This window comes from Rhagoletis pomonella, unplaced genomic scaffold (assembly GCF_013731165.1).
Source record: "Rhagoletis pomonella isolate Grant_MI unplaced genomic scaffold, Rhpom_1.0 Rhpom_scaffold_00003, whole genome shotgun sequence".
In the NCBI taxonomy this organism is placed as follows: domain Eukaryota; kingdom Metazoa; phylum Arthropoda; class Insecta; order Diptera; family Tephritidae; genus Rhagoletis; species Rhagoletis pomonella.
The window spans coordinates 95,531,401-95,547,194 of record NW_023458557.1 but is presented as its reverse complement, the minus strand read 5'-3'; the positions used below and the strand labels follow the sequence as shown (position 1 = coordinate 95,547,194).

General features: G+C 34.5%; 1 protein-coding gene across 4 annotated transcripts in view; it reads left to right on the top strand.

Moving 5' to 3' along the window:
- The window catches only part of LOC118735866 (dual specificity tyrosine-phosphorylation-regulated kinase 2), a 188,839-nt gene that overhangs the window by 130,958 nt on the left and 42,087 nt on the right, over nucleotides 1-15,794 (top strand). For all 4 annotated transcript variants that reach the window (XM_036465851.1, XM_036465849.1, XM_036465847.1 and 1 more), the window contains 4 exons: nucleotides 5,212-5,363; nucleotides 8,513-9,080; nucleotides 13,978-14,147; nucleotides 14,328-14,605. In XM_036465851.1, coding sequence (XP_036321744.1) covers nucleotides 5,340-5,363; nucleotides 8,513-9,080; nucleotides 13,978-14,147; nucleotides 14,328-14,605 — 1,040 coding nt within the window. In that variant the 5' untranslated portion in view covers nucleotides 5,212-5,339. The remainder of the gene's footprint in view (nucleotides 1-5,211; nucleotides 5,364-8,512; nucleotides 9,081-13,977; nucleotides 14,148-14,327; nucleotides 14,606-15,794) is intronic.

Here is a 15,794-nt window from a genome sequence, read left to right as displayed (position 1 = left end):
GAATACCAACCTCCCCCTACCGTTGCTACTTTAGCACATCACCGATGCAAATGCAAATCACGCACTCGCTGTACAAAAACTTTAATGTCAAAAGTTTTACCACAATTTCCGACTAAAAAAAGACCAAAAGCGGCAGGCAAAAATACGCGGTGCAGCCAAACCAACAATGGAAAAATAGTTTTTTTTTTTTTTTTGTTGTTTGCCTCGTTAAATTTCACTGCCTGTGTGTAGGATACTGGCATAACACAGTGACTAGTTAGTATATATGTACATAGATATCTCAAACGACGGCATCGCAGAAAAAATGGGTGTATAGGGAAATATTTGACTGCCAATCCACCAGCTGAACACAGTCTGTGAGCTGCACGCCAACTTGTCACACAAATTGCAGGTAATACAAAATCAAAAACACAAAAACAACTAATGAACATGACAGAAAACAAATGTTCATAGAAATGAATGGTAAAATAGTCAGAGTGAGGTTAACCCTTCAATGCGACGCACATCAATGCATTCTCTGGTGCGAGTGGTGGTTGTGACTCAAAGTAGCTGATACTCGTTGTGTATGGAGGTGAAAGGGAGACGAAGTGCAACTGTTAAAAGACGAATGCTTGCGTGCGAGATGTATTGAGTTGACTGATGTCGATGCTGTACTTTTTTTGAAGTGTAGTTTTGGTTATTTGTATGTGTGTGTGTGCGTGAGAGAAAAGTGGGGGAGGGGTAGTAAATAAAATTAATGAGCGCGCATAACCGATTTTTAACCCTTTCTCGTTCTAAGTTAGATATATGTATATGTATGTAAGTAAAAGTTTATGTTTATGTTTAAATGCCTCTATGGCTGTCTGTTGAATGTTGACTTGTTGTTTACCTAGCAAAGAGCATACATTATGAAGGGGAATGAGATGAAGGAACTTGTCAAAAAGCAAGGCTTTTGTTGGGCAAAAAGAAAAGTGGAATTTTGCGAAATGGTGTTTTGTGGAGTTCAATAGAATCCACTATATGTATGTATAGGTAGAATAAAGAAGAAAAGCAAAAAATTAAAATAAAAAAAAAAAATTAAATGAAAACATTACAAATATACTAAAATAAAACGAAATAAAATTAATTTATATTAAATAAAGTCAGAATAAATTAAATGGATATACATAGAAGAAACGAAACGAAACAAAGAAACATATCCTTCCGTTTTAATTCATTTAATTCCGATTCATGTCAATTAACTTCATTTCACTCCGTTTCACTTCACTTAAATGAAAAGGAATGAAACGGAACGATATAAAATTAAATGGAATGAAACAGAATGATATAAAATGAAACGGATTAATATGAAATGAAATGGAATAAAGTGAAATGGAACGAATTGAAATGAATCGGAATGATATGAAAAGAAAAATAATGAAACGGAACGATATGAAATTAAATGGAATTCAACAGGATGATATGAAATGAAATGGGATAAAGTGAAATGGGACAAAATGAAATGAAACGGATTGACATGAGATGAACGGAATTAAATGAAATGAATAGGAATGAGATTAAATAAAATGGAATGGAATAAAATCAAATAAAACGCAATAAAATAAAATAAAATCGAAGTGAGTTAAAAAGAAATGTTATGAAACGAAATGAAAAGGAACAAAAATAAGTAAACGAAGCAGAATGAAATGAGAAGAAATGCAACGGAATAAAAGCAAATAAAACGAAATTATGAAATTAACTAAGCTGAAAAAAGGAATGACCTAAAATAACAACCAACTTAGTCAGCTTATAAAAACAAAGGCGGTTAATATTTGTGAAAAAATTCAAAATACGTTCTGCTTAGTGTGCTCGATTATTCGGTTTTCGAGTTATTCGAGAAGTGGCAATTTACTAAAACGGGTTTCCCATTTTCAAATAAAAAAACAATCCAAGAAACTGGTTTTAGTCTACTTATTTTATCTACAGAAATACTCACTGTTAGTTAGAAATCGTGACCAGAATTTCAATACGATAAAAAGGTAACAATTCACATTAAATGAGGTTCACTGGTCTAACCTTTCCTTTGTCGGATAAAACTCGAGCATGCATAACCGACTATCTTGGAACTAAGAATACACCAGACCAGACCGACTATAGAAATATGGTTTATTATGGGCAGGCGGCCATTCAGCGAGCATCAATCTAAGACTTCGTCGGCTCTCACCCCTTGAATTCAATCGCCGAAGACTAACGCCACCTATCGCAGGCGAAGAGCTCGAGGGTGAGACTCGTGATACTTCCTTTTTTAATTTTCCAATATTCAGATATGGAATTATCGAATTTGCTCTATGTAATTCCGTTTTCAAATAAAAAAAATATTTTTTTATACAATTTTTTTTTGATTCTGGTATATAAAACGCCTGTCCTGCATGAATGAAGCGACAACTCAACTAATTGCTGCCTTCCATCGCGCTTGCCTCATTTGTCCCATCTGCTTTCTACTCTCCTACCAATTTATTTCCTACTCTTCGCCTTAACAGCCAATCATCCATCAGATACCACATTCACGTTGCACGCTGCATACAAATGACTTGCGTTCGAAAACTATCAACCAATTTATTGACATTTTTAATAAAGAAGAAAATTGTAATAATTTTTTACAAGCCACTTACGCGAAATATGAAATGTAAGTAAGTTGAAAGCAGCAGACAATTTGGGTGCAGCTTGCACTGGGAAGCATGAATGCACAACAACAATAAATACACGTAACAACTACAGCAATGCCATTGAGTAGTAAGCAACAATTACTAGTTGCAATAACCAACAGCTGCTGCCGCTAAACGAACAACAACAGCTGTAAATAGCAGACTACGTGACGCGAAGTGACGCCTTACGAAAAACTTAAAAAAAAACAAAAAAAAAAAAAAAATCAACCAAAAACAAGCTGCATTACAAAAGTAAATCACTCATTCATATGGTTACCACCATTCAAGCAAGCTATCGGCCACAACAAAAGCCAAACGATACCTGCAACCATTTACCGCTGCATCCACGCTGAAGCGCGCATTAAACTTAACGAGTTAGTCAGTCAACCAGTAAAATTGACAGGCAGGCGTTTTGTTACATACATACATACATAGCTCGGCTAGAGCGACCGCATCCCATTTTGCAGTGTTTTGTTAACAGCGACAATGAAAGCAATGAAAAGCCAATGAGTTGTGGTTTATGTACGCTAATGCGCATGCGCAGCACGATTTGAGCGCATAGGCAGACAGCGAGCAGGCAGGCAGTCAGTCAGTCACTCAGTCAATCTAACAGGCAGGCACGCTGCGCCACCTTCTCTGACATTTTCGATTTTGGTTGGCGTGTTGAAGCGTCAACAAGCAGCATAAACTTGACGCAGGCAAAAGGGGAAGTCAACAACGCAACTAATGAATTTACAATAGAGAAGTGGCAGCATGGCAGCATGGCGGAGAAACAACAGCAACAATAACAGCATCGTTTTTTCATCATTATTTACCTTGTCTAATGGCATTTAAAGTGCTGCAATCGGTGTTTACAATGACTACCATTTGTTTTTTTATTTTTTTGGAAAATTTCGCAATAAATTAAAAAAAAAAACATTTGCTTGTGCGTTCGTCATTTTCTCAATTTTCGATTGTTTTTGACATTTTTGCAGTGAAAACGCTTAAAAAGGCGATTGGATGAAATGTGTTTCAATAAAAAGCGTAAAAATAGTTTTGTATATGTGTGCTCATTAGGGTGGTCCAAAAATGCATAAAAACAAAACAACAAAACAAATAAAGTTCGGAAGAAAAATATACCCCTATTTTTTATTTTGAAATCAAAATATATTTAGACGTCACTCAAAGCGCCCAAAGTGAAATGGTATAGAATTTTTAAAAATCAATATTTTTCTATCGGAAAACTCTGTTTATCTGCAGGAGATTCCCAATAATAATACCCCATTGTATATTTAATCATTTTTTCATCGCAACTATAATTTATAGGTCCACCTAAAATTCCCAAAAATGCAATGGGGGGACCAATAAAAAATCGTTAGTATTTAAAAAGGACTAAATAAACAATTATGTATTATTATTGAAAGTCTCCGGAAGAGAACTACAGTTTTCCGATCGAAAAATATTGATTTTCGAGAATTCTATACCATTTCTACGAAATATTTTATTTTCCCATATAAAAATGCATGGAAAACTTTGAGCGCTTTGAGCGATCTGTAAATATTTTTTGATTTCAAAATAAAAAAATTGGCGTATAATTTTTTTTTTTTGATATAGAACAATCCTAGGGGGTGAGCGCATTAAAATTCCGACTTTACTGTTTTTGGATCACCCTAATGTACATAGTTTGGCGTGAGAACTTTATATACTAAGCTAATTTAAAAGAAACTATTAATTTATACTTCTTAACCCTTCTAGGGCCATAAGTATGTGAGTATAGAAAAATATGTATTTAAACGCAGGTTGGTAAATAAAAACGGCTTAGTAAAGATATTTTTATGCAATATTTTTTACCGATGTATCTTTTTTTATGTAAAATGCATCGATTCTATAAAGAAGTTTTGTGAGAAGATTGAAAAAAAGGGGCATTTGGCGGCGAAACTACTACTTTTACATTCAAGTAGCAATGGAATTCAAAAATTTTCAGACTTAAGCGATTAATTTTCTCCAAAAATTGCACACAAAAAAAAAACATTTTCATCCATTTTTTAAGGCAAGTGGCAACTCTGTTTAATAAAGGTTGAGCGTGAAACCTTTCCAAAACATCTTCACGTTTACTGAGCTATATTTTATACTAAATTAAAAAAAAAAATTTCACGAAAAATTTAAATAGGTGGCAACTTCAATAAAAATTTGTTTTTAACAATATTGAGATATTTTACTTAACGTACTTATCGTTTACTTTTCCAAACAGCTAGCAATCCTCACCAATAATTCTGCGTTATGTATATATAAAATTGAATTAGATTTTATCCAGTTGGCAACCCTATCCGAAATATGCCCTGTTTAACTTTTCTCGAAACCTTTATCAATTGCTGCAAATATTGAGCTTTTGATTGTGAAAATAATGGCATAATTTAGCTGTTGTGGACACTTATAGTTTGATGCAAAATCTTAAAGCATAGCAAAGTAAGATAAGATATTAGATCCGCTATTATTTTTAAAAACTAGTTTATTTTTATTTAACTACTACATATGTACTAATCAAAGTTTCCGCTTTCATTTATTTCAGCTCTCCGCAACACAAATCGCAAATGTACGCGTGTCCGGTAAAACTAGACAAATTTCCTTAAACTGTACTATAAAAGTAAAATCCTTGAGGATTCTTGTAAAACATTCTCAATTTGAGAATATTGGAAAATGTTGGATCGTTGCGAAATGCCGGTGAGTAGAATTTTTATTTCCTATATACAAAATATTTAAGCATGAACGAGTTAATTTATATTACTTCACAAATCAAATGAAAATTTAGACTTAAAGCACTCGTTATATAATTTTTTGTTCATCACTTGTTTAGATACAAAGTATGTAGGTAGAAATTCGGGTGCTAGCACAATTATTTTGTAAAAAAAAAAAAGTAGAGGGAAACAAAGCATAATCCAGCCTATCGTTTTCTTACTATCAAGCTTATCTTAGTAAAAAACTAAAAACCTTTTGGCGTTTTAAACCTTTGTCTACCATTGGAGCCCTATGCAAGCAACAATGTGGGTTCAACGGACCCGGGCTGGTAGTTCCCGCTAGATTTGCAATAACAATACCAATTGCATATAAAAAAAAAAAATTATATATATATTTAAAGAATAGACTACATGAAAATATGCAAAGTAAAGCAGTTACGGAGTTCAAAATCATCAGACATTGAAAATCTCATTCGGGTCCATTGGACGCGGGCGGTAGAAAAAGCGTTAATACAAAATTCATCAAAATTTCAAACTCTTGAGCAGCAGTTTCGTACTAAAGAGAAGAGTTTTCCAAAACAGTTCCCTTTCTAATTTTATTTTGCATTTGCTTTACTCTAAAACCCAAACCAAAAGGGAAGGTTTGGTACATAGATGGATCCGAACTTGATGATGGTAAAACTGGGCCTGGCATATTTGGCCCCACTTCAAAAAATCTATACGAATGGGTACCTAACTCACCGTCATTCAAGCGAAGGTTCATGCAATAGAAATTTGCGGCAGAGAATGCACATCTTCGAAATCTGTTTATCTTGCAATTTTTTCGGATAGTTAGGCAGCCCTACTGACACTTAAGTGCCACAAAACGAATTATCGGCTAGCACATGACTGCTTCAGTGTCCCAAATGGCCCTAGAGCTAAGCATATAGTTCTATTAGGATGAGTATCGAGGCATGAGGGACATGATGGCAACGAGGAGCCACCGCAGTATTTCATGGTCCGGAACCCTTTTGTGGGCTCGCCAAAGCACACACAAAGGGGGTCATAAATGACTAGACAGAAAAAATGTTCAACAGGAACTGAATGTAATGTGGGTACAGGTCAGCGGCAAGCCAAGCGATTTATCTGTATTTCAAATGAAGCTTCAAAGGAACTACTTAATTTAAGCAAAGAGGACCTTAAAACTCTGACTGGGTACTACACGGGACACTGCTCCCTTCATTACCATCTTAGTAAAATGAACCTCTCAGAAACAAACGACTGTCGATTTTGTGAGCTGGACGAAGAAATGCCAGAACACATCCTCTGTGAGTGTGAAGCTCTTCTAATCCGTTTGGAAACATGGAAAAAAGCTCTTGTAAGTTCTAGGCTACATCAAAAGCCTTCCCATATAGGGCAGATGGTTACGAAGATGAGAGCACTTTAGGGGTTGCATATTGCTTATAATAATAACTTACTTTTAAGGGACATTGTTTAATTACAAGGCAAATGTCTTTGCTAATAATTCTACCCCTGTGATCATTTGATGATGAGATTCAACCAAAAATAACTTTTTCGCCAAGATTAAATCCTTTTTCCTTTGAAATTTTCAATTTCCTGTATTCTAAGTCTTTTTTAAGTATTGTGCTCCAGTGCCTACAAGTTGCTGCTTAAGAGCATGGTATATATTACATACATATATGTATGGTGAGTGGTGAGTGAGGGCCCGCACTCTTATAACACCGCGAGCAGATTGATCTATTTCCCCCCACCCCCCTAATAAGGTGCTCGTTATTTAGTGTACTTAGATTTAGAAATTGAATAAGCTCCTTCTGTGGTATTACTGTTAGTTGCATAAGAATTTCGTTCTTCTAGTTGTTAGCGGTAAAGTGTTCCATTGTCCCCTTAAAATAACAGCAGAATCTACATTTGTTAGTATTGATTATACCAAATTGTTTAAAATGCTTATCACACTTATGCTGGCTCGTTAGTGTCCCACACAGAGTTTTCATCTGTCTCCTATCAGATTCAGCTCTTTTAGCATTATACAAAGGTGAAGAGGTTTTTCCAAATTCCTAAGGTCGTTAAGGTTATTCCAATGTGGGTGTGTGTATTTTAGTCGCTAGTTTTAAATATCCCGCTTTAATTGTCTCTTACTAAATCCAAGCAGTGGGTTGGGACCTGGGAAAATGTCTTCAGCTCCCTTCTCCCTATTCCAGCTCCAACTCCATGGAATGTTCCAGTACTATTCGTGTACCACTTTTGTAATTTTTTAACTCATTTGGGTTTGTGTACCACACCTCTTTGGTGGGAGAAGGACTATATTTCCCTTATGAAATTTTATTATATATTTCGAAGAACAGGCCTCACGAACGAATCGTCTGCATATGCCATCATTTTTCGGCCATTTTGTAACTCTATCGGTTCGTCTTTGTCTTGCTTTGCGAATACATTGAACTCGTTTTGGTTACATTGAAACTTGGGTATAAAAGCGATTTTTAGAATTAGAAAATTGCCTTAAAACCTAAGCGAAAATATAATTTTCCCACATTTGCTCATATGGCAACACAGTAGAAATGGATGCCCATATTTCCTTTTCCTTATTATTGAAATTTTTTTAGTCATTGCATATACATATATGGTGAAGGAATCCTTTCCCAAAAAACCTTCGAATTCAAAAGAAAGTCCTGAAAGGAGAAGTTTGGTATCTACTTTAAGAATACGTATACAAAAATCTTTTAGTTTGCGTTAAAGATTAATTTTCTGGAAAATTAAATAAAAATTAAAAGAATCGGCGTTAAAACAACTGGGAATAAAAAACTGCACCCTATGAAAAAATCATCATTTTCTTGTAGAAATCGTCAAAACATCAAGACAGTTAAAAATCTTCCAAATGACGACCAAATCATCAATCTGGCAACACTGACTGAAACCCAAGATTTCTGCTTATTCGTAAAAAGTTTTTGTAGCTACAGCTTTTAACTAAAAACTCCCTCATATGTACACACATACGTATATTTTATTCCACTCATTTACGATTCGCCTAAAATCATACAACAAAATCGTTTTTATTCGGCAGAAATTTATTTACACTTTCACTCAATTTCGTTCTTTAATTTTTATTTTCTCCCTCTCTCTCTCTCTCTCTCATTGCAGATTCAAATAGACAACGATAAGTTGCGGCGCGTTAGCGCCGTTGTCGATCGCGACAATCGTCTCTCGAATTCACGCATCGATTTGCCAAATGTATGCAATGGGGGCGTGGGTGGTGGTGGTGGTGTCGGTGTCGGTAGTATTGTTGGTGGTGGCAATGGTACAATGCGTGGCTCATCGCGCTCCAGCCGTTGCCTAGATGCACACAATAATCATTTGAATAGTCACAGCCATAGCCATCACAATGGCCATCATCAGCGCAGCCCAATTAGTGGCAACAACAACAATAACAGTAACAGCAACACTAATACAAATAACAAAAATCAACAACAACAACAACAACAACAAACAATTAATGCCAACAAACAAAACAACAGCAGCGGCAGCAACAGCAACAACAACAACAACAATAACAATAATATTGGTTCACCAGTATCATCGACAACGATCTCATCGCATGGCAACAGCTCGACAAGCGGCGGTGAGCGGGGCTCATCGACCAAATCGAATAGCAGCAGCGGCAGTGGCAGCAGTGACAATATGAAATGCATTACACCGATGACGCCGGCAGGTGGGTGCAACAAATACATACATATATACATACCTACAACAAAAAAGATACAAAAAAAAAAAAAAAATTAAATAGAAATAGTGTACGCTGTGTGGGTGTGTTTGGGGATTTGTTTTAGTTTGTCCTTCAACTGCTTGTTGGGCGCACTCATTCGTATGTGTGTGTGTGTGTGTGTGTGTGTGTGTGTATGTATTTACCTTGTGTGTTAACGTATTTATTCAAGTTCAGCTAACCATATTTGCGCTCTGAGCTGAGGCTATTTACGCTTGACGCTTATTTGCTTAACAATTTCATTTCCCACAACCCACCTTCCTCGTGCTGCTAGTATGACGTTCAACGTTCAACGTTCGACGCTTGCTCGTTTGGCCCGCTCAGCCAATGGCAGGATATGACCGATAGCATTTAGTGAAAGTTTTTTTTTTTTCAATTTTATATTTTTTTTTTTTGCTAGTTTCAGCAGCATTATACGCATCACTGTCATTCAATACCTCGCAACTCTCGCTTGAGTGTGCGCTTGTATGCGCTGCTAACCACAAGCATTTTGCCTCTTTGAATGCTCTTCGCGTTGTTGCTAATTAAATTTTAAATAAATAATATTAAGGTCAAGGATAACTGCGGCCGCTAGAGAAATAGCAAAAAAAGTGAATGGCAGAATGCAGAAGGCAAAAGGCAGAAGGCAGAAGGCAAGAGAAATTAAAGCTATGTCAAGCGAAAATGTAAAAGTGAAAAGCGCAAGTGAAAATAAATTAAATAAATAAGGCGCTTTAGTTTCGTTGGCGAATTGCATAGATGCCCAGCAAGCAATAATAAAAGTGATGAATTTTCTAAGAGAAAGGGCCACGATAGGTTATTGCTGTAGATTTGTTTATCGATAAATTTATACACAATGCATGCGAGCAATCTGTTAATAGTGGTGTCGATTGCTAAATCGTTAATATTATTGTTAAAGTTATAAAGAGCGAATGTGATAAATAGTCGATAGTTTAATCGATAGCACCATTGGTCAGTTAAAATGGCGATTCATGTATCGATAGAAGTGCCGATTATTAAATTGAAAATATGTTCGATAGATTTATCGATAACATCAGTGTTAAATATACATAAAAGCATTGAAAAATAAAAGAAAAAATCGGCAAACCGACAAATGGTTCGATAATTTTATAACTGCATATATCGATAACAAATTCGATGTACATATATAACCATTGAACACATCGACAGATATCTTTACAGCTTAAACCTATTTTGATTGCAGCATCAATATGTTGAACAACACCCGATAAACATTTCGATAAAATCATGAATGCGTATATCGATAAGGTCGTTGTAATATATACATATCGAATGCGATTCAGATGAAGGATCTTTAACAAAACAACCGAGTTTCCCTTAAAAAATTTTTTCATATAGTAACGAATCAGTATACAATTTTTTTCGAATATATTCATAGGTTTTAGGTTTAAAGGAGTTATGATACATTCTCGTTAAGTTCTGAGAGGAAAATACTGATATTTAGCTTTGACCCGGTCTTCATTATTCTATGAGAGTATTTGATCTAACGGATTACCAACAAAATAACTGATTATATTCCCAGTTTAGCCCGCTTATTGGATATCGTGGATTTGGAAAAACTGAGTAGCGATCACTTCAGCGCAGTTAAAAGGAATATCACTTATGGCTTAGCTTTATATAAGCAAATCTTACGAGTTGCTTTTTCAGTATACATAACTCCTTTCTCTCGCCCGAAAAAAGCGCTAAAACATTCTTGAATTTATTTGAATTAATGAAGTTGCAGAAACAAATACAATCAAAAATAAATCAAGTATTTAAACAATTTTAGCCTTACAAGGGTTATTTGGGCGAAAAAGTAACGAAATTACTAATTTTTGTTATTGTCACTCGACAAAATCGTCATTGTCTTTTTTAATAACTTTGGGAAGTTTGCAAATTGTATGTTCATATTAGAGGCAGTGAAAGTTGGCATCAAGTAAAGCATATCTGAGAAGTTTCAAGAGTGTGCCACCGAATTAAAAAGTGGCAGCATGCAAAATATCTGTCGCAGCTATTTTGTAATTTTTGAAATTTAACGATTTTTTCATTTTAAAAGTTTAAGATACTTCAAAATTTTCAACATTAAACGGTGAAACTTTTTTTCTTGCTAAAACAAACCAATCAATAAAACTATTGTGCCACCAAATGAAAAAAAATACATTGATTATAAGGAAGGTGACCATAATTCGCGAAAGAAAAATTCCAATCTTCTTCTTTTTTTTTTTTTTGGCACACTCGAAATGCAATCTGAAATTATTATATGCATGAAGAAATTAATATATATATTCGTGAAGAATACTGCAGAAAAACTTTCCATGCAAATATTTAATTACTTTTAAATAATATGACTTTTAAATTAAGGCGTGCGAGTAAACGTGTTCGCTGACTGTGTATGGTACCACGGAGCACGTATGTACGTTTCATACACAATTACGGGTATATGAGCCGGAGTTTTTATTTAAATTTTTTAGTATATCTTTTTTAAGTTTTCATTTAAACACAATTTCGCGATGGAATCCATAGGTCACATATTGATGCCACAAATTCTGATAACACAAATTTCAAATATACATACAAAAAGTAATAAAAAAAAATTTAAAAAGTTTACAAATTTAATTGTCCAATACTCTACTGGGTGTAAATTCAAATAAAAATTATACTTATAAAATATTAATTAAATCATTTTTTCAGTGACGACCAGCACTGTTACTGAAATGGCTGAACATAAAATAGGATTTGTTTATTTCTATGTTTTATCTCTCTTGAACATTCGGCCCTCCTCATATATGCGAGTACCTATGTATGTATGTATGTATGTCTGTATTTAAATGAATTTCCATTTGACGGAGCTAACGAGTGCGCTGATATTTTATTCATATCCGAGTACAAATGGATTTCCTGTGTAAAAATAAATTGAAAATTTGCGTTTTTTCGTACGTAATTTAAATGCACTCAGCGAGGAGAGAGGCGTTAAATGGCAGCGGGGTTTTGACGTACATGTAAATACGTAAATGCGTGTTTGTTTGAGGCTTTGAAGGACACATGGAAATGCATGGAAATGTTAAGCAGTCTCTAGCAAATGGTAGCAAGGTAGCCTACGTTAAGGATATATTTGCAGTAGGCGTACGTGAAATGTAAAGCGTGTATTTTTAATTTAACTTAATTTTAAACTTTGATTTTTGACGTAGAATACGTCTTACCTTAAGGTATGGGGGCTATGTTCAATTGTTGTAGTTGTAATTTTTAGAGCTTCACAAAAACGCTTATTGCACGAGAACTAATAAAGCGATTTCAAAGAAAAGTGTGGCGTTTCAAAGATAAAATTCCAAACCTGTCGACAGATTTATTTTTGTAAATAACCAATTCGGTTTCTGTCGTAAAAACAACGGTAAACATTGCCTTATTTTGGGGTCAATTTTGAGCCTTTAAAGTGCTCTAGCAACTTATTGTTGGCATATATAACTTTCATTTTCGGTATATAGGTTCTTTGGAGCAGTAGAAATATTATCGGGTACAAATTTTATATAAATTTAACAAATATTGAGCATTTTAAGGCAAAAAATTGTTGAAAAAATTTGCAAATTTTTTTCATTACCAAAATGCTCGAAAACCGCTCGAATGATTTTGTTTTTGTTTTCTTTAATCAAAAATTCAAGAGTTTTCCTTTCGTTTGGTATATGGGAAGTATTGGTTGATATCTTCTATATATGTTTATTTTATTCAAATATATGGGCATAAATGATTTTCCATACAAAATCACCTCGTCATCATTTTGCAAACACGTGCATATATTGGAAGTGTGGGAAGGAGACAAAAAGTATGTATGCGTATGTAATGCGGCTTTTGATCGCAGCGTATGTACATATGTAAATGCATATATACGTACATATGAAAGTTTCAGTTAATGTGGATCTGTGTGGTTTTGTTATCGATATTTTTATCGATTTTGTTGCCGATATTTTAATCGATTTTGCCATCGATATTTTTATCGGTTTTGTTACCGATATTTTCACCGATTTTGTTATCGAAATTTGTATCGATGTTGTTATTGATTTTGCTATCGATATTTTCGGAACTTATCGATATAATGATCGATATTTTTATCGATTTTGTTATCGATTTTGTAATCGATTCTGTTATTGATTTTATTATTGATTATTTATCGGTTTTGTTATCGATATTTTTCTTGATTGTTTTAACAATTTTGCTATCGATATTGTTATCGCTTTTGTTATCGATATTTTTGTCGCTTTTGTCATCAATATTTTTATCGATTTTTCTATAGATATTGTTATCGCTTTTGTTGTCGGTATTTTTATCGGTTTTTTACCGATTTTGCTATCGATATTGCCATCGCTTTTGTTATCGATAGTTTTATCGATTTTTTTATCGAATTTATTACCGATTTTGTAATGGATTTTTTGATAGATTTTGTTATCAATTTTGTTATTGACTTTGGAATCGATTTTGTTATCGATTTTGTAATCGATTTTTCGATAGATTTTGTAATCGATTTTGTAATCGATTTAGTTAACGATTTTGTTATCGATATTTTTATCGATTTTGTTATCGATTTTATTATCGCTTTTGTTATCGATATTTTTTTCTTAGTTTGTGCTTTCGTTTTTGACTTGGATATGCTCTTAACCATACCACGTATTCTACGTTTAAATTTAGCGGGTGTATCTCCGATACAGCCTGCAGACCAAGACGAAGGCGCTGGACTGTTCCTTTTTTTTGTTATTGGCGCTATTTTTTCGAGTTTATATTCCCTCTATTTATTCTTATTTTTTCATTATTTAAGTTTAGAAATTTTTAACCAAGTTATTGTCTTTTATTTTCGCAGAGCTCGTTAAGAAGTACCGCAACTATTTGACTGATGTGGAATTTGAAGAACTAAAAGTTTACAAAGAGATTTGGTATTTCGGACAAAATGCCAGCAAAAATTACAATAAGACCACAACGAACGGAACTGCCAATGCGGGCTTCGATGATGATAATGGAAATTATAAAATTGTGAGTAGCAACGATTGTTAAAAAAAAAAAAATATATTTCCTTAACTTGTCAGTCCAAAAGTTTAGAGTTTTTCGATTCGCAAAATGAAAAAAGAACATGGCTCTTTTATGTGAATTATATTTGTTTTATTGTGAATAAAAAATACTCTGAATTTCTTTGCATTATTCATTTCCTCACAGATTGAACACGATCACATTGCCTTCCGCTATGAGATACTCGAAGTAATCGGTAAGGGTAGCTTCGGTCAAGTTATACGCGCCATGGATCACAAAACCAATACATACGTGGCCATTAAGATTATACGCAATAAGAGGCGTTTCCTCAATCAGGCTGTGGTAGAATTGAATATTTTGGATGAATTGCGCGAAAAGGATGCCGATGGATCTCACAATGTCATACATATGCTGGATTATACATACTTCCGCAAGCATTTATGCATTACATTCGAGTTGTTGAGGTGAGTGAAATAAGTAGATAAAAAGCTGAAGATTAATTGAAAAAAAGTGAAAGTGAAAATTACTATGGGAGATAAATTTATTATCGCAATTTTCACTCTTCTGATAAGTACTTATTAACTAAAAGTATTTTCTTGCTATTTGCCTTTAACACTTATTGTGGTTACCTTAGACCTTTCTGGTCCTGGGTAGGAAGACTTAGGTTGCAATAGTTAAGGATTTTTTCGACATATTTCAGTCCAGAGGTTTCGATAGGGTGCCAGTCATGCACCCGTTAACCCTTGAACAAGTATTCGGTACTTCTTCTCTGCTAACCGTCTTCAAGTGAAATTACTGAGGTCTTTTAGGTTGTAGCTCACCGTTCTTGGAGGCGATTTTGCTTACGTTTTAACCACCTTCAAGAAAACAGTAGAGGTAATCCACATCATGCTCTATTATTTCGTCCTGAATTCTTCGCATGCTCTTTGCTAGGGTACACAACGCCGAGAACAATGGAGCTGACCTGCCTATCGATCTCGTCTAACGTTATCAGCGTCACTGTATTATTGGTACCCTTATGATGGAACATTCCTCTGCTGTCTTCTCCGAGCATCTTTTTGGTCCACACAAATGTTTGGAAAATGGGCACCAATGGAATCACATTTCGGCATTCTACTAGAGTCCGAAGTATTCCGTTAGGTGGCGAGTTCCACATTTCATTCTGTAAAGAATTGGCATATACTTTATGTGACATATGTATGTACGGCAATCATATGAATATATAAGTAGTTAATTAAATTATGTACAGCTACAATTAAATACTTGCATTAGCTGGTAAAAAATTTCGAACCACACACTCCGCTATTCGAAAAACTTTGCTTCTTCGAATATTAGATACTGAAAAATGCCACTTCATCTACATACATATAACAAAAAAAAAGGGTTCTTTTTGCTCTCCAGTCAATAATTGTATGTTTATATGGCACATATGTACATATGTATGTATGTACATTTTAGCTGTGGGATACATACATATATTTTGCTCACCCCTCCCCCCCTTCTCTGAACTAATTCAAATGTCAAAAGTGAATTTCGAACTTTTACTGCTCACTTTCAATCGAACCGCCAACTGTCTGAATTGTTTCCGTGCATTTCCTAGTTTTTTGCTTGTTCGTTGCTCGCACTCCTTTCCTACTACTATTGTAGGTAAAT